This window comes from Malus domestica, chromosome 07 (genome assembly GCF_042453785.1).
Source record: "Malus domestica chromosome 07, GDT2T_hap1".
In the NCBI taxonomy this organism is placed as follows: Eukaryota; Viridiplantae; Streptophyta; class Magnoliopsida; order Rosales; family Rosaceae; genus Malus; species Malus domestica.
Window position 1 is genome coordinate 4,981,724 of NC_091667.1, and position 18,337 is coordinate 5,000,060.

The 18,337-nt window shown below is 36.1% G+C and overlaps 1 protein-coding gene across 2 annotated transcripts; it reads left to right on the forward strand.

Annotated features, from left to right (window-relative positions):
• Nucleotides 1-1,678: 1,678 nt before the first annotated feature.
• On the forward strand, nucleotides 1,679-17,735 carry LOC103410033 (DNA gyrase subunit A, chloroplastic/mitochondrial-like). 2 transcript variants are annotated; one of them, XM_029105235.2, is made up of 28 exons: nucleotides 1,679-2,319; nucleotides 2,474-2,543; nucleotides 2,637-2,702; nucleotides 3,856-3,957; nucleotides 4,450-4,494; nucleotides 4,580-4,678; nucleotides 4,782-4,868; nucleotides 5,644-5,714; nucleotides 6,133-6,241; nucleotides 6,342-6,404; nucleotides 6,557-6,622; nucleotides 6,803-6,891; nucleotides 7,955-8,003; nucleotides 9,259-9,345; nucleotides 9,595-9,688; nucleotides 10,555-10,625; nucleotides 10,720-10,809; nucleotides 11,096-11,221; nucleotides 11,346-11,503; nucleotides 13,334-13,415; nucleotides 13,518-13,682; nucleotides 13,769-13,870; nucleotides 15,935-16,071; nucleotides 16,560-16,680; nucleotides 16,780-16,834; nucleotides 16,923-17,022; nucleotides 17,201-17,331; nucleotides 17,470-17,735. In XM_029105235.2, exons 1-27 carry the CDS (start codon nucleotides 1,763-1,765, stop codon nucleotides 17,313-17,315), a joined length of 2,976 nt encoding a protein of 991 aa, XP_028961068.1. In that variant the 5' UTR covers nucleotides 1,679-1,762; the 3' UTR covers nucleotides 17,316-17,331; nucleotides 17,470-17,735. The 2 variants fall into 2 exon arrangements, with proteins under 2 accessions (XP_028961068.1, XP_028961067.1); XM_029105234.2 differs by having other exon boundaries at nucleotides 17,201-17,735.
• The last annotated feature ends 602 nt before the right edge of the window (nucleotides 17,736-18,337 follow it).

An 18,337-nucleotide genomic window follows, 5' to 3' on the forward strand; every position in this document is an offset into this window, starting at 1 on the left:
AGTAACAACTGACCTACACAAGGTCAGTTACTACTTTTTTATTATGCTAAACGGGTTGCTATCTCCATAGGAGGGATGTTTTTCTACGCGATAGAGTAAGTTTTAGTTTGATACTCAGTTGGTATTTCCTTGTAAATGTTCTAAGCGCTATTTGGTAATAAATACGTTTGCCCTAATTAAGGTACAAAATTTACATCAACAACCAGATTATAGTTGGTTTGACCTAAATAGGATTGTATTATTGACCTTTTGATTGTGATTTTCAACTAATTAAATAGATCTATATCCCATGATTTCGAGTTTGAACAAAGAAGTTGAAAACATTAGGGGAAGGGGCATTATGATCATTCTACAAATCCCCTAAATATTCCTAATTTTTCACAAAAATAAAATGAAAAAGATATCGGGTTATCTGACCCGAATCACGACCCATGGGCACTTTTACAGATCAACCGTCCAAACCGATCAACCCAACTGAATTGGATGAGTTTGAGTCGATTAGAATTTAAAAGATGAATAATGGGTTGTGGCCCGGCCACCCGCATATGAACCGGTTGATGGACGGTTTGAAAAATCCCACAGACGGATACCAACCCACCAGTGTAATACATTCATAGTTATGTTGCGTACGTGTCTAAATTTAATTGGCCCACAAACATCATTGCATCTTTCCTCCCTTTCAAAATCCAACCCGTTAAATTCATCTGTAAAATGCACTGCATCTAGAAACTCAACCCGTTAAATTCAACCCCCAACCCGACCGAGAAGGAATTAGGTGGGTTGGTCTGTCTATTGTCTTGGACGAAAATGGTTTGAAATAAGAGTAAATTATAGTAATGGTTCATCAACTTTAATTAAATTGAAGTAATGGTCTCTCAACTAAAAATTCATTACCATTAGTCCCTCAACTTATCAAAATGTGTAGCTATAGTCATTTTCATCAATTTCATCAAAATTTTGTTAAAAAAAAATTATGTTGGAATGACCATTTATACAATTAGAATCCCTCAACTCATCAAAGTGTGTAATTATGGTCATTTTCGTCAACTACGTCAAATTTTTTTTCAAAACGAGTTATGTTGGAAGGATCATCAATTTCATCAAAATTTTGTCAAAAAAAATTATGTTGGAATGACCATTTATACAATTAGGGTCCCTCAACTCATCCAAGTGTGTAATTATGATCATTTTCGTCAACTACATCAAAATTTTTGTCAAAACGAGTTATGTTGGAATGATCATTGCTACAATTGGGTTAACTTTAAGGGACAATTTATCCAATTGAATTAAAGTTGAGGGACCATAGCGGCACGTTTTGATGAGTTGAATGACCAATGATAATAAATTTTTAGTTGAGGGACCAATGGTAACAAATTTTTAGTTGAGGGACCATTGCTCCAATTGAGTTAAAATTAAGGGACCATAACTACAATTTACTCTTGAAATAATTTCAAACCGAAGATATTGGGTCAGCCAATGATTTAAGGTCGAAACTGAGCCGAGTCATCTGATGCCCACCCCTAGTTGAACTCACTCGACCTAATTAGCTTAAGAGTGATTTAGGTGGGTTAGTTTGTTTATTTTCTTGATTGAAATTGAATTTCATCAAAGCCAACACGAGCCTATTGAGTTGGCCAACGAGTTGAGACTTGAGATCTAACTCGACTAATCCACCCCATGCTCATCTTAATTGACGGTTATGTTACCAAGGAAGAAAATGTACGTATTAGCCTAAAACTTTTCCGGCTAGAAAGCCACGTGCATGCTTCCCAATCGAAACCCCATCCATCTTGGCGCGCAAGAACCTCGAAATTCCAAAAGCATTTCGCAAAGCCAGGGTTTTAGATTAGAGTCTAAAACCCCCCAAAACCCAAATGGCGCCTTCTGCCCTATCTCTATGAAACCCTCAGTCTCCCTCCACCCCCCTACCATGGCCCTAGCTTCCGGTCTCCGCTTGTCTTCCTCCATCCTCCGCTACCGCCTCGCCGCCCCGCTCAACCCGACCCGACTTTCCGGTCTCCGCCACAACCTCTCGGAGCTCCGCTTCCTTTCAGCATCATCCTCCCGCCCCAGGACCCGCGTCCGCCCAATTAAAGCGACGCTCCTTGACGAACCCCAAAAGGAGGACCCTGGCGAGGGGCAAGATGGGAACGGGAGTGTGCTGGTCAAGGACACAGGCGAGAATAGCGAAAGGATTGTCCGTGTTGAGCTCCACAAGGAGGCCACTGAAGCCTACATGGCCTACGCTATGTCTGTCCTGCTCGGCCGCGCCCTGCCTGATGTTCGTGATGGTTTGAAGCCCGTGCACCGCCGGATTTTGTAAGTGTTGTTTGATTATACTTTGTCTGGTTTCTGAGAGAAGTTGTAGGGAAAGGAAATGGTTAATAACCCTAGTAATTTTTGGCATCTTAACTAATTATTAGTCAGAGACTCAGATTGATGCCTCATATTCTGCATATCTCTCAAACTACAGGTATGCAATGCACGAATTGGGGATTGTGTCGCGGAAACCCTTCAAGAAATGTGCTAGAGTTGTTGGAGAGGTTATTGACATTCCGAGACCTTTTTGTTTCTTTTATTTGAAGCCCGGTATCTTTACATTTACGCTTAACATATATCATCACGCTTTAATGCAGGTTCTAGGAAAATTCCATCCCCATGGAGACACTGCTGTGTACGATTCGTTGGTGCGAATGGCTCAGGTAACTATAGCATTTCCTATTAACCCACAAGTGAATACATTGCTAAAGTTAAAATGGAAAAGCTAGTTGTGGATGTACAAAATACCGCAACTTATGTGCTCTATTTTTTCTGGATAGCCTCCTTGTAGTGTTTCATTTTTCTCATTTATTACAAATTTTGAGTTTTCTCAACTTTAGGAGTTAGTTTCTATAGAACTATTCCGAAACGTTTGAATATGTTCTTTCTTCATTTTGGGGTTCTTTGTGTGCCTGTCTTGTTTTTTTTTTTAATATTTCTTTCTGGATGACATTGTAAGTTTATTGAAAAGTGTAATCACAATATATATTGAGAAACAACTTTGCTCAATGTTTGATGGAAAAGAGGATTTGGAGAATTATAGTGAAGTGGGGATTGAGGTGTTATTGGGAAAAAAGTCAGATTTTGGTCCTCACTTTTGGCTTCTGTGTCATTGAGTTTTGTTCTACGTTATTTTATTATGTAACTGAATGGAAATCAGGCTTGCAATTTGTAGTTTTTTGTTCCGATTATGAGAGAAAGTGTACTGTTTCCTTTGTTGTTCAGGTTATGTTGACGTGTTGTTTTGGTGGATAACCTGTCCAGTATATGTTATTTTGTTTTTTAATAGAGTTTTTTCCCCTATTGGCCATTTACACTAAATTGGAAGCGTGCGGTGCCTTGTTCAATCTTAATTTCTTCATACAGATGTAGCTCTGTGGGTTATTTTTCCTTCTGCTCTTGGTGGATTGCTTATGAATTTTTTTTTCTTACCAACAAACTTGCACATCTTTGGTATTTATGGCTGGAAAGAAATATAGATGTTGACGGTAGAATAATCAATTTGGAGAACAGAAGCACAACGTCATTGATAACTCTTTGAATGCACAAGAAAGGCTACACCATCCTTTGCTGCATCTTTTGATTTTCTCTCTTTATGGATATTAATGTCTGTATGCTAGTACACTTGGGAATGTCCCCTTAATGTCATTACAGTAAAATGCCATTACTTAAGGAAACCTCGTTTCCAGAAATTCCAGCTTCTGGATTATGCTGAATTTTCTCTTTAATTTTCTTTTTCTTTGCTGAATTCTGATGTGATCAAACCGTAATTAGTTAATTCAAGTGTTCTAATTTCCTTGAATCATAATTTTCCAGGATTTCTCCTTACGATTCCCACTAATCCAAGGGCATGGGAATTTTGGTTCTATTGATGCTGATCCTGCAGCTGCCATGCGTTACACGGAATGCAGATTGGAAGTATGTTCATATGCTGTAGTTACCTTGAATACCATATTGGTTCTTACAGGCTATTCTTATATTTATGATATTGGAATGAATATTAAGATCTTTATCATACATGTTTACTTCAGCAATCGGTCAACCTCTCTCTCCGTTTTTTTCTCTCTATCTCTCTCTCTCGTGTCCCCCTCCCCATCTCATTTGCTTTTTTTGTTTTTGCTTTTTCCATGACCACCTCTCTTGCTACATAGCTGGTTGTCCAAGTAAATGTGTCATCAACCATCATGAATAGTTTCCATCATCAGTAATACTCTTGCTTAAAAGTCATTATTCAGGCCCTAAAAAATCTGTTACGGATAACCATTAAAGTTATGACATGATATTGTAGCAGGCATGCTGATATTTAGGGTGCATTAGTCGTTCAATCAGTCCCCTTTCTCCTATAGGATTTGCGTTTGTAAGGAATGTATTCATCTTTAGAAATCGTCATTAATATGCTTATTTTTGCAGGCACTGACAGAAGCAATGCTATTGGCAGACTTAGATCAAAATACGGTCAGAGCCGTTCATTATCTAGTCATACAGCTAATATACTTACATCATTAATATGTTTGTGCACAATGTGAATAACGTGGTGCAGGTTGATTTTACTCCAAATTTTGATAATTCACAAAAAGAGCCATCAGTTTTACCTGCTCGACTTCCAACTTTATTACTGAATGGTGCTTCTGGGATTGCGGTAATTTTTTTAAGATTACATTGTCCTTCATAATCAAAAGCTGCTGCCTCTGTTTTGTTCTTCTTCAGTAATTCTATATTCGCATCGGTAAATATATTTTCAGGTCGGCATGGCAACAAACATTCCTCCGCATAATCTTGGGGAATTGGTAGATGTTCTTAGCGTGTTAATTCACAATCCAGAAGCCACGGTAAGTGGTGAATTTTTTTTTTCTCTTATCTTTTTCATGTTTACGTGTAGGTATACCGTATATTACAGTTATTCCTTTGGAAAATAGAAGTTCTGTTGTACTTTAAGTTTTCATTTGGTTCATAGTGCATGTTGATAATACTTATAAAAATGTGCTGTATCCTTCAAATGACTATCACAATTTGTTATTCCTGAAAAGACTTTCATTGTAAATAACAAAATTGAGTCCGTTAACAAAAGCCAACTGTAACAGAGCTCGACCATCTCTTCTTTTATCTCCAGCCACATTATTGTTTCTATCTTTTCCTCACACAGTGGCAGCTCCTATTCCATTGACGAGGTTGATGGATATACTTTCATCCTATATAGGTGCAGGAACCCTTGTTCTGTCAAACAGACTTATAACCTATTCTCCATTCAAAAGTACTTCTTTTGATTTGTAGAAATGCAGCAATTATGAATATAACCATGGGCTACAGTGGGCTTTGATATCTTTCGAATTGCTCTTGAAGTTAAGCCATTTATTAGGATGATTTGAAACTTTGATATTAAAGCATCTCATTATTGTGCCATACACATTAACGTTTAAGTATGACTATTGCATTGCTGTCACTTTTCTTCATTGAAGTAAGAGATTTGATTGGGGATATTCTGAACCCTCGATTTAACTAAAGAGATCTTTAATTTCCACTAATTCTATTTTGTTTTTGTTTTTTCTTTATTTTCCCTTTCATTTTGGCTTTTGAATTTTTGACACTTTGTTTTCCCTGTGGTAGTTGCAAGAATTACTAGAATACATGCCAGGACCCGATTTTCCAACTGGAGGACTGATTATGGGCAACCTTGGGTAAGTGGGAACCAGTTAATAATTTGCAATTAGAAACACGATCTATTGTAATATGCTCAGATGAAGTATGGATAGCATATGAAATATGGATAGCATCCTCCTTTTAATAGCTCTTTCCTTGGTTTTTACTAGTTCTTATCATTTTCAACGTTTTCGTTTGAATAGTTTGATGGAAGTGGTGATATCACACGTGCTGTTATTTTCATGGATATGGCTATGTTTGTAGTTTGTATGCAGACAGTTTTATTACATTTTCTGAATGACATAGAGAAGAATAGTGTACCTACTGTGATTGAAGATATCAAATAAGTTTATGAGAGAAATATAGGAATGCCATGGTGGCATAATTATCACTTCTTCTTAGCTGGCTGCTTCCTTATGCATTCATTAATTTTGGATATATGCTTATTTCTTGAAGAATCTTAGATGCATATCGAACCGGAAAAGGACGTATTGTTGTAAGAGGGAAAACTGATGTTGAATTGCTTGATTCTAAAACAAAGAGAAATGCAGTTATCATAAAAGAGGTAACCATCTTGGTCATTGTATAGTTTGCACTAAATATGCAGTCTTAGTTTTCATCAAAGAGTTACTTGTTTTGTTGATTGTGCTCTGTGAATAAATCAGATCCCTTACCAAACCAACAAAGCAGCTCTTGTGGAGAAGATAGCGGAACTTGTGGAAAATAAGGTGATTCTTGCAAGTAGCAAACGATCATTTCAAAAGTTCTGAATTCTTCACTTAAAGTAAAAAGGTCATACATTGTTGTTAACTGTTATTGCCTTTTTATTTCTTCTGATGTTTCCCTTTTCTTAATTTTTTTTTTCTTTTTCTCCCTTCAGATTTTAGAAGGCATAAGTGATATTAGGGACGAAAGTGATCGTTCTGGAATGCGTGTAGTCATTGAGGTATGAAATTAGTTTTATGCCGTGTGTTGCTCTGTGTAGTTTGTAGATTTTAAATACAAACATGCTTAAGAACTCACATACTTTGGGAAATTTAGTTTGTAAAATGGGTCTGCAGTTCTTGTCAAATACAAAAACAATTATTCTGCAATTGATAGTGATCTGTTTACATCCTTTTTTCAGCTCAAGCGAGGATCCGACCCATCAATTGTTTTAAATAATCTCTATCGCCTCACATCTCTTCAATGCAGTTTTAGTTGTAACATGGTGGGGTGAGTGGTTTCTTTTCTCAATAACTACGAATGCAGGTAGAGAGTTAAAATTTCTGGCTCTTGGTTCTTGACTGGTGTAAATAATAGAAAGTTTGGAGTGCAAAATGAGATTTTGGAGTGCCAATAACAATTCCCCTTTTTTCCTAAACAGCTCTAGCTGATTTTTTGAGCTAAAATTGAAACTAACTGATTTTTACTCAAATGTTATGACTTCAAGGAACCAAGATACATGGTTGGAACTCCTATTTGTACACTAATTTCGTAAGGAAAATGAAATTAGTCTATTGTTGTTGGATTAAGTTATTTCAGTTAAAACCTGTAAAAAAAAATTCTCAAATGTTGTAGTGGTGTACAAGGCTGTCTGATCACATTACTCACAAAGCCATCATTTTCAAGGCCCAGGGCCTTATGGGTTGTCATTGTATTTGTTCTAATGTTGTTGGGAGTCAGAACTCGGGATCTCTTGGAGGCAAATTTAATGAAAGCTTTTGTAATGTTCAAAAGGATGGGGTGATAATTGCAACAACCAACTACACATGTCTTATTGCAAAATGAGAAGGGTTCAATCCAAAGTAATGATTTTAGACTTTAGGCCATTGAGTTTGAGATTGAAGCAGGCTTTGGGAATAGAATCAGACAAACACAAGGTAATTAAATCTGTGAAGTTGTGGAACACTTGTCGACTATGCTTGCATCGGATGGCTGTAAACTGCCATTAGTTCTTCATTGTAAAGCAGAACTATCAGCGAAATATTGCCAAATATTTTCAATTTTCATATCGATGTCATATCTTTGGATTTGACTTCATCTATTCTTGTATCATAGGGAAGTTGTTTAGAACCAAACTGGCGAAGTGTCCAATGTAGCCTTTATTGCAATGTCACACAATATATTAATAAACAATCCGATGGGCTGAATTTCTTCCTTCTAAATGATTCTGGTGTTCGTGAACTTCTGTTTTCTCTTTTTGAAAATTACATTGTATTTTTCTTATTAAACTTTTCTGCGCACATGATTCATCACATTACTTGGATTTTCATTTAGTATTTTTTACCATTCACAGTATTCATAATGGGCAACCTAAGCAGATGGGTCTAAAGGAATTGCTGCAGGTACGTATGTTTGGACTCTATAGCATGCATGCCCAAGCACTGTTCCATTTTCTCACTCATGCATATAATAATATCATAGAAAATATAATGCTTAAACAAAAATTTTCTTCAAAATTTCTCTTGGAAAACCTGACTGTTTTGGTTTATTGTGGTAAATTCTTTTAAGAAAATGTTGATTCCTTTTTCCCCTTAAGAATTCATTAATGCTAATTGGGCTGATGTTGTTTCATTAGGATAGGGGCTGATGTTGTTTCATTAGTGGATACTTGATAGTTGAATTTATTTCGGTTTCATGGTTTTGCACCGAGGGCATGCTTACTTAACGGAAATGGAAAAATGAACTAATAGGAGAGCTTAAAAATAGAAGAAGCAAGGAAAGGGAATCAGATCAACGAGTCCTTCCTAGTCGATCTAATTCCTTATGTTTAGGTATTTGATTACGGATTTTAAGGAAAACTTGAACTTTTCCGATTCCTTGCGTGTAAGTACATGCAGGGAAAAATTTAGGAATGAAAATGATTCCCTTAACCATATTTTAGTAAACAGTGGTAACTAAGGAATCAAAGTGATTCAAATTCCTATTCCTTATATTTAAACTATCTCCAAATTGTAACTGAATTCAGTACATAGTAGGTGGGCTGGTTCCTCGACAAACTATACTTGCATTAAAGGCAAAGGTTCTCAAAATTCAGAAATATTTCACTTGTACGGGTTGGGTAGTTCAGATCCTTGAGGCTCCAGGTTTTTCTAGTTAGCCATTTAGTTCCCCTGCTCCTATTATAAATCTAGTCAGCACAGCAGTCATTGGGAAATTTAGATGTCTGATTTGATTTGCAATGATTTTATTGTAACTGCTTGGATAAATTTTCTTAACTCAAACCTATCTTGTTACTGTTTTTCATTTACCTTTATTCTTTTTGGTTCTAAAGCATGCAACTAATGGTTGATATTTGGTTCATCATGTGAGAATGTGAGGACAAAGTTCCACATTGGTGAGGGACCAAACCATGCAAGGGTTTATAAGAGGTTGGGTTACTCCCCATATTGCCAATTGGTTTTATGATGGAACCTCTCCTAATTTGGCTCATCACTCCTAACTCCTAAGTGTTGAAGATTAATCTATTTTCAATCATTGTCTTTTAGAGAGTATCATATTCTAGATTTAAGATATTGGTACTTGTCCTGATACAAGGTTCTCAATTTCTTAAATGTTAAGGCTGTGCTCAGTGTTACTTTGTTTATTAAATGTTGACAGGCATTCTTAGACTTCAGATGCTTTGTTGTTGAGAGACGTGCTAAGTTCAAACTTTCACAAGCACAGGACAGAAGACATATTGTTGAGGTATGCTGTTCTTTTTCCTAATTCTAATGAATTTTATTCTTAAGTTGTCATAATGATAATAAAGGGATTTTTGGACATCCATGTATGTGTGTTTTAAACCACAGGTGAGAACTTGGAGAAGACTTCATTCATATTATTCTAGCTTATCTTTAGGCACTGCTGTGTTATTGTGACTCTACTTTGATATATCCATATTTATGCCACAACACTACAGACTCATTGTTCATATGTATGTTCTTGTTTAAATAGGGCATTGTTGTGGGCCTTGATAATTTGGATGCAGTAATTCGTATACTAAGGGAAGCTTCGAGCAATGCAATTGCATCAGCTGGTTTAAGGACTGGTTAGTTCCCCTATGTTTTTGGGTGTTCTCTTGTCATCAACTTAAGTAGATAAGTTATGCTTGAAAAGAACTGAGACATGATATTCTGTCATTGTCATTGAACTTATGTTTTTTGGATTTATAATTTTTGCGGTATTTATGTTTTCTTGCTTCTGTGGTGAGACTTACCCTTGCTAAGATGATAATTTTTTGGCACTTATTTGGGGTTTAGTGCAACAAAAGTTATGGAAAGTGATGGTTTAACCAGTCAGAACCTTTCAATGAGCTTTTATTTTTGTCTAACTTGGGTTTTAGGGGTAAATTTTCATTTGTGCCTCACTTAGTGAGACTTTTTCTGTAATAGGCTAGAATTCCAATTCAGCAACAGTTAATCTAATCATGTTTTTCAATTTTGTTATTTCACGTTTCCTTGATGTCTGGGGTTTGGCATTTATTTTCTTTGATATTTGGAGTTCTATCATCTCTGGAATGCGTACTCTTTAATCCGTATTCGGTCCATAACCTGATATGTTCTTTTCATTTTTCTCAAATGGATATCTAGCTTAATCAACTGTGGGTAAAATCTACTTCCCAAGCTGAAGCCACAAAATTCTGAGTCTCAGTCCATTGCCAATTGATTTTGGGTTGGATGCGCTAGTTTTAAAAGTGCCCAATAATTCGTGAAGCCATATACATGTCTAACTGCAATATATGTGTTAACTGCAATATATGTCAACTTACACCTTAGCTGGTTTCCAAGTTTCCTATTCTCACTAACGGTGAATATCTTTTTCAGTTTGTTTTCATATCATTTACTTAATTGTGATGGCTGCTTTTCAGCAGTAGGTGTGAAAGCACTAATATTTTTCTCGTATTCTCTTATACAGAGTTCAATCTTTCTGAGAAACAAGCTGAAGCCATATTAGATATTAGCCTAAGAAGAATTACCCAGCTTGAGGTGCATAACAGTTGTGCTATTCAAATGCATTTTTTGATTGCTTAATGAGATGCATTGCTTCTTAATTCCGTATCCTATTCTTCATATTGTGCAGAGGAAAAAGTTTGTAAATGAAAGTGAATCATTAAAGGAGCAAATTTCAAAATTAGAACAACTATTGTCAAGCAAGAAATCCATGTTACAGGTAAAAATATAATTCCAATTGGTTGCGTGTATTGCAAAGGTGTTTATGCATTTACTTATTTTTCAGTCACATAGTAATAGGATGTTATTGATTTTCCTCTTATTGCTAACCTCCTGTGCCGTACCTCTGCCTAATTAGGCTAAGTTTATGGCCCAGTTGGACTCATCTTGTCCCCATTATTATGAAACATTTATGAAGCATTCTGCACTGAAAAAAAGAAACATGTATGAAAGCTTTATGGTTCAGATTGAATTACAATGCTTTTTTCTTTCTTTCTTTCAATTAGTTGATTGAACAAGAAGCAAACGAGTTAAAAAGCAAGTTTTCCAGTCCGAGGCGTTCCGTGCTAGAGGACAGTGATGGTGGCCACGTTGATGACATAGATGTTATTCCTAATGAAGAAATGCTTTTGGTACATGCTAATATCATCTTTTTCATGGAATTTATATTTTGGCCCTTTTTCCAAAGAAAAAAAATATAAAATAAAATAAACCATTTATTTCTTTCTTCAAGTTTTCTTGGCATATAATTTTCAGGCCTTCAGTGAAAAGGGCTATGTTAAGCGGATGAAACCTAACACTTTCAATCTTCAAAATAGAGGAACCATTGGTAAATCTGTTGGGAAATTGAGGGTAAATGATGCAATGTCAGACTTTATTGTTTGTCGCGCGCACGATCATGTTCTATACTTTAGGTACTTCTCTCCCTAACTTTGTCTAATGATTTGAAGGATTAACATACTCTCTATGTGTACTCGAGGACTTGTAAAGTGGTACATTGAGCATCATAATGTGGTGCAGTTGACGTTGAAAACATAATACTTCCTTTGCTAAAGGGGTATTTGGAGAAGTAAAATTAGATCCAATTGTCCTTATTATTACCAATGTTATATATCACAATGGTTGGTTCACATCATTCAACATGATGAGACACTATAAGGCCCTATATCCTTTGTTGTACCAACTGGAATTTTCTTCACTGCCACCATGTAGGAGCTTAGGAATCATGAATAGTTGCCGAATCATGCACATGACTTTTCTTCATTACCACAATGCCACCACATAGGAACTTAGGTATCATGCACACGAAACATACTTAAAATGCATACTGATCTCATTCCCTAGATTATTCATAATTATGTTTCCAATCAGTGTTGGGAAAGGATAAAAAGGAATATGCACGGGTTTTTTCGCATAAGAATTGGGAAATAGGTTTTCTTTGTAATCCATATCTTTCCGGCTAAGGAATGGGAAATCTTTCTCTTGTTACATGAATCCAATTTTCATTTCATCCGGGAAAAGCCATCGGTTTCTCAACAATGTCTTTGTCCAGTCAGGTTAGTATTAGGAAATAAGTTAGTTTTCCCTATTCTATAAGGATTTAGGAATCCTATACTCGTAAGGCTTGTAACCATCGGTCTATGTACTCTAAATAGGCTTGTTGGGGGCTGTTTTATTCACAAGAACATTAAAGAGAATACAAGGGTAGAGAGATCTAAAGCAAGGTTATGGGCTTTAGCTTAAGATTTTCACTAAATTCTTGCAATTGAGTTGTTATTCTCCGTAGTGCAAGTGATTTCTCAAGAGAGATCGGAGTAGGCAAAGTTCGCCGAGCCGCGCTAAATTCTTTTTGTTTGTGTGTGGCGTGTTTACTTCATGGCTCATATATTCGCATAGCATCATCTTATAAGTTTGCATAACACTGGAGACTATTGATAAACAAGATCAACTAAGAGGGATTAAAATCTACACACACAAGATGTTGCATAAAACATGTTAAATCATGAAACAGATTATTAATCACAACCTACAGCATTCCAGTTAACCTAGAAGGCTAGAACTGAGAAAGCTGATTGTATATAGATTGTGAGACATGCATCCGTCTTTAGCTTGGGTTCTAGCCCATTTAATATACTCATTTTTGGCATGTCTAGTCTCCTTATTATTTCCCTCTAACCATGTTTTTATTGTCTTGCACTTCATATCGCAATACTCTATGTTTGTGTTAGTTCCCCATCTGGTTTGATTTTAAGTATGGATTAGTTCCTTGTATGGTTATGTCAGGGGCATCATGACATTCCCCTATGCATCTAATTGTTTACTGTCGTCACATAGGATATCAGAAGTTAAAAAACAGTAATGATTTTCAGAGGTTTCCAACTTGTTCCGTATGCATTTACTAATTATAGCCTACTTTATGCTGAACCCCAGAAAATATCAAGTTGTTGAAAATATATTGATAAATCAACAATGGACAATCAATAATGTAGATTTGACATTCTGTAACGTTAAATGCTTTTACTGGTGCTTGTAAGGGTGTCACTTGAGTGAAATCTTTTCTTTATAGGTAGTTGTATTTGATTTGGGAGCTCCTAATCCTAAAAGACTGCAAACCTAGTTCTTGGTGTCATGCCCTATGGCCTGCCCAATGAAAGTTATCAAAGAATCTGCTGTTGTCCATCTGGTTCCAGAATTAGAGTTGTGATACATTTTGGTGATGGATGACTTACGAAAGTTATTTGCAGTGATAAAGGAACAGTTTACTCTGGTCGTGCATATAAAATTCCTGAATGCACTCGCACAGCTGCTGGGACGCCATTGGTTCAGGTAATTTACCTTTTACCTTTGGCTTTTACTAATCAATCCCTCTTTTCTAGACATTCATTTAAAAGTTACTTATTATTATCATTGTTTTTACACTGGAGCCAGATCTTAGCACTGTCAGATGGTGAAAGGATTACTTCTGTTATTCCTGTGAGTGAATTTGCTGGAGATCAGTTTCTACTTATGCTTACAGTGAATGGATACATCAAGAAGGTCTCTTTGAGTTCTTTTTCGTCAATCAGGTCAACAGGAATCATAGCAATCCAATTGGTTCGTTCTCTTTCTCTGCTTTTGACTTGATTACTGGTCATCCATAAAATTTTCTTTTGGCTCACAGCTCATCATTTATATGACAGGTTCCTGGTGATGAACTAAAATGGGTTCGTTGCTGCACAAACGATGACCTTGTAGCGATGGCCTCTCAGAATGGAATGGTCATCTTAAGTTCCTCTGGTATAGTAAGTATACAGCAATTTCCATCTCGTTCATACATTCATTTGCAGTTCAAACCTCTATAACATTATTTTTACTTTTACAACTACTACTAAAACTATTAACTACTATTTTATAATTACTAGTACTACTACAACTTTTTTTTTTTCCGTCTCTATGAGGCGGCACTGTAGTTATTCATGACCAGTGAAAGAAGATCATTTCTTTTTTTATTTAAGTCCAGGACTTATTTCTGATCATTGTTTGCATGAAACATGATTTGCCACATTGCGACAGCAAAAATGGGAGCTTGCAAAACTGCTAATTGTTATTTTATTTTGATGCAAAACTGCTACTTATAGAAGGAGGTCATAGGCCTGATTTTCGGTCAGATCGGATCGGAATATATGAGAATTTCGGAAGTTCATAAACTCATGCCGAATCCAGTATTTTTCGAAAATCATATTATTTCGCAATTTCAAAATTATGGGAGTTGTCTGATTTCATCTATTACCAAGAGAAAAAAATATGTCATCTCCATGGCTCTCTCTACATAGTATAAAATTTTATAGTTCTCAAATTCTCTTTTTTTGTATTAATATATTCAAGGGAGTTGTAATTGAAAAAATAGTTACATATTTGAGTACATTGCATTACAAATCCAAAGTCAATTAAGTACATAATTAAGTGTATGCAATAGAGTTATGCAAGTTTCGAGTAGCGTAGCATAAAAGAAATTGGTAGCATAAAAGGAAATGGCTTAGGAGTCTTGGCTAGTTTGAGCTGGAAGACAAGTCGAAGAAGTCATTTTTTTTTTTTTTTATAGATAAACAAAACAGGCCAAAACCCATCTTTTTTGAAATTTTTGGATTTTTTTTTCGGAATTTCAGTTTTGGATATGAATCGGACAGAATATTTTGGCTCGGAATTGGTCGGAATCGGATATTCCTATTGCACCCCTATGTGGTCGAGCAAGGGTAAAACAATATGGTTAATTTACACTACTTTAAAATAAGTTTGGATATGATAGGTAATGTTAAGTAAGATTCATCACATCATATAATCTTTTAGAAAGAAAGGTACAGGAAGAAATACGAGGATATACATGCGGTTCCCAATAGAGTTCTGAAAAAATGTTACCCTTGATTGATTTTGTTTTCTTATTCACATATCAGTATTGTTATATCAATTCCTGTAGTTTGTTTGTATGTACAGAAAGCAATGATACAAAAGACCGCAGAAGTGGAGTGCAAATTTGATAATTTATGTGCTTACCAAAATTGTATATGTTTTGAAAGTGAGAAAATACTTTAAAATTCTTTACCAAAAAAGAAAGTACCTAAATGATTTCAGAATTTCAATGCTAGGATGGTGTAAACAGTTTCTAGAAGACTTATGTGAGTCATAATTATGCTACTTCTGGATATCCTAGTAAAAAACTCGGTTTAAAAGTTGTTTCATATCAGTCATGCTTATGCTACTTTCAAGAGATTCAAGTAAACCAGTGTCCCTATGATTGTTTTTGTAGATGCATCTGCATCGTGATTACCTTTGATCTAAGTCATCCATATGTTACGTCAAGTGCTTTATAGTTTATAGCAGCTGAATTTGGAGTTCGGTTCTTTTATCAGTGTTTTAATTTAGCCTTCATGGATAGCTTTATATCTTTCTTTTTTTTTCTTTCTTTATACCGGATGACAAGTGATGCCAAGGCTGTGCCATTACTGTTGCTTAGTTCAAATAGAGGTTAGGGAAGTTGTAAGAGTTTTTATCTGGGGAATTTCTCGTGGTGTCTAATGTGAACACTCTTGAAGAGAAGATCAAGGATTTATCAGTTTGTTTATCTCCCTTGTACTTTCGCATTTATATTCTCTTTCCTGGGGTCATCTTGTATCTCCCTTGTACTTTTGTTCCCTTTTTATGTTTAAGTGTCCATCATCTTGCAGGTCCCAAATCATTGGAACTAGTACATGGGTAGTACTATCTGTGCTCCGATCCGATTTATCACAAAGTTTATCTAACAATTGATGTAAAAATCCCTGAAGGATATCTTTACTTACCATTTTGCATCTTTTCATGTTCTGTACCAGATTCGAGCACAAGGGAGAAACACTAGGGGTGCAGTGGCCATGAGACTTAGAGAGGGGGATAAGATGGCTAGCGTGGACATTATACCAGCAGCTATGTGGAAAGACTTGGAGAGGGTGTCTGAAGCTCCCCAAGACACGTAATTCCTTTACCAGTAAAATGAGTTGTTTCTCGCTTGTCATTAACTAATTGTTGATCAGCTTGATACTTGACTTTAGGGGTGCTGGGTTAGCTTGACTGACCAAAACCTAGTAATAAAGTGCTTTTTCCTGGATGATTGGGTTACTTACCCAATCTGTAGTTAGATTAAGATGTAAAGTAAACCTAATTTATGGTAGGGGTTGATTAGCAAAAAATCGGGGTTAGAGTCATTCGACATGAGTTGGTATTTTGTACTATAGACCACTAGTGGGATAATTACCAAGAACCAATAGTTTAAATTGAGCAAACAAAAATGGCTGGAAGGAGGTTAAAAGTAGCATGGGTTAAAGCTGTAACCAATGATATAATTATCATCACCTGAAGGAAAGTTGACCCTAGTTATTGGAATCAATTATTCTCCAGAGGCAGTGTAACCAGAATTATCTGATACATTAATCTTATGTTTTGTGTTGATTTTTTCCACAGTACTAGAAGTCTGAAGGGCCCGTGGTTATTATTTGTTTCTGAGAGTGGATTTGGAAAGCGTGTTCCCTTGAGCAGGTTTCACTCCTCCCGCTTGAATAGGGTTGGTCTGATAGGGTACAAGGTATGCTTATGATCATATAAAATTTTTTGTTGAAAGCTTTGTGATCTGTTCTTTGTCTTCAGCTTTTGGGCTCATTCCTTTCTCACTGCTCTTAAATAGTTTGCCTTAGAGGATTGCTTGGCAGCAGTTTTTGTGGTCGGGTTCTCTGTGGCAGGTGATGTTTGTAAATTACTTTGTAGTCTATTTTCCGATGGCTACGAGTGTTCTCTTGAGCTGTTTTTAACTTAAATGTAAATTAACAGAAGATGGAGAAAGCGATGAACAAGTGGTTCTAGTAAGCCAAAGCGGCACAGTCAACAGAATTAAGGTGCAGGATATTTCAATACAGTCCCGCTATGCGAGGTAAACTTCAACTTCGGTATTTTCTTTCCTTGTATTCTGAAATTTAGATTGAAATACCAGTATGATGGAACAATAGGATTTGCATGTGTTAAAATGTCAAACCCTTGTTCTCTCTTATTGTGGCCATGGTTGAAATTGTGCTAGTTCACATATTTTATATCGATATACATGTTTGCAGGGGAGTTATTTTAATGCGGCTTGATCATGCTGGAAAGATTCAGTCTGCTTCGTTAATGTCAGCAACGGACGGGGAGCCTGAGGACGTAGAAGTTGAAGCTGCCGTACATGGCTAACTGCTAACCTTAACAGGTGAATAGCTCTTAGCAATTTGAGGATCAACTTGTAGCGCCAACCCTTTTTTTTTTTGGTTTTGGCTGGTGTTGTGGCGCTAATCAATCGTTCTGTTCTGGCCGGTTTTTGTGGCGCTAATCAATCATTGTGTTCTAGCCGGTTTTTGTGGCGCTAAACAATCGTTTTGTTCTAGCCGGTTTTTGTGGCGCTATACAATCGTTTTGTGTTGGCCGGCGTTGTGGCGGTAATATGTATGTACAGCAGTACAGGTAAGCTAAGCCACAAGTTTGGTGACCGGATTCTGGTGAGAAGGGTGACCAATTTAGTAGCGCTAAACCCTAAACAAAGTTTCTCCACAGTTGTGATGTCCTTTAAATTGCAATAGTTATGTTTAATGGATATCGATATCGGTCGTCTGGTAAGGGTGTCCTTGCTTAACCTACCCTTTTAACTATTTTCAGATGAGTAAATTGTAGCAATGATTTTTTAACTTTAATCAAATTGGAGCAACGGTTCCTTAACTAAAAATCCATTACTATTGGTCCCTCAATTTATCAAAATATGTAGCAATAGTCATTTTCATCAATTTTGTCAAAATTTTGTCAAAATAAGTTATGTAGGAATAATCATTTATATAATTAGGGTTCCTCAACTCATCAAAATGTGTGATTATGGTCATTTTTGTCAACTACGTCAAAATTTGTGTCAACGAGTTATGTTGGAAGGACCATTGCTACAATTGGGTTAAAGTTAAGGGACTATTTTTCCAGTTAAATTAAAGTTGAGCGATCAATGATAATGAATTTTTAGTTGAGGGATCATAGCTGCACGTTTTGATGAGTTGAAGGACCAATGTTAATTAATTTTTAGTTGAGGGACCATTGCTCCAATTAAATTAAAGTTAAGCGACTATAACTACAATTTACTCTTCAGATTTCAAAGTTTACCCTAGTGGTAAAGGACAATATTACCCTTAGAGTAAAATGATTAACAAAGACATGAATTTAAGAAAACCAAACCCACC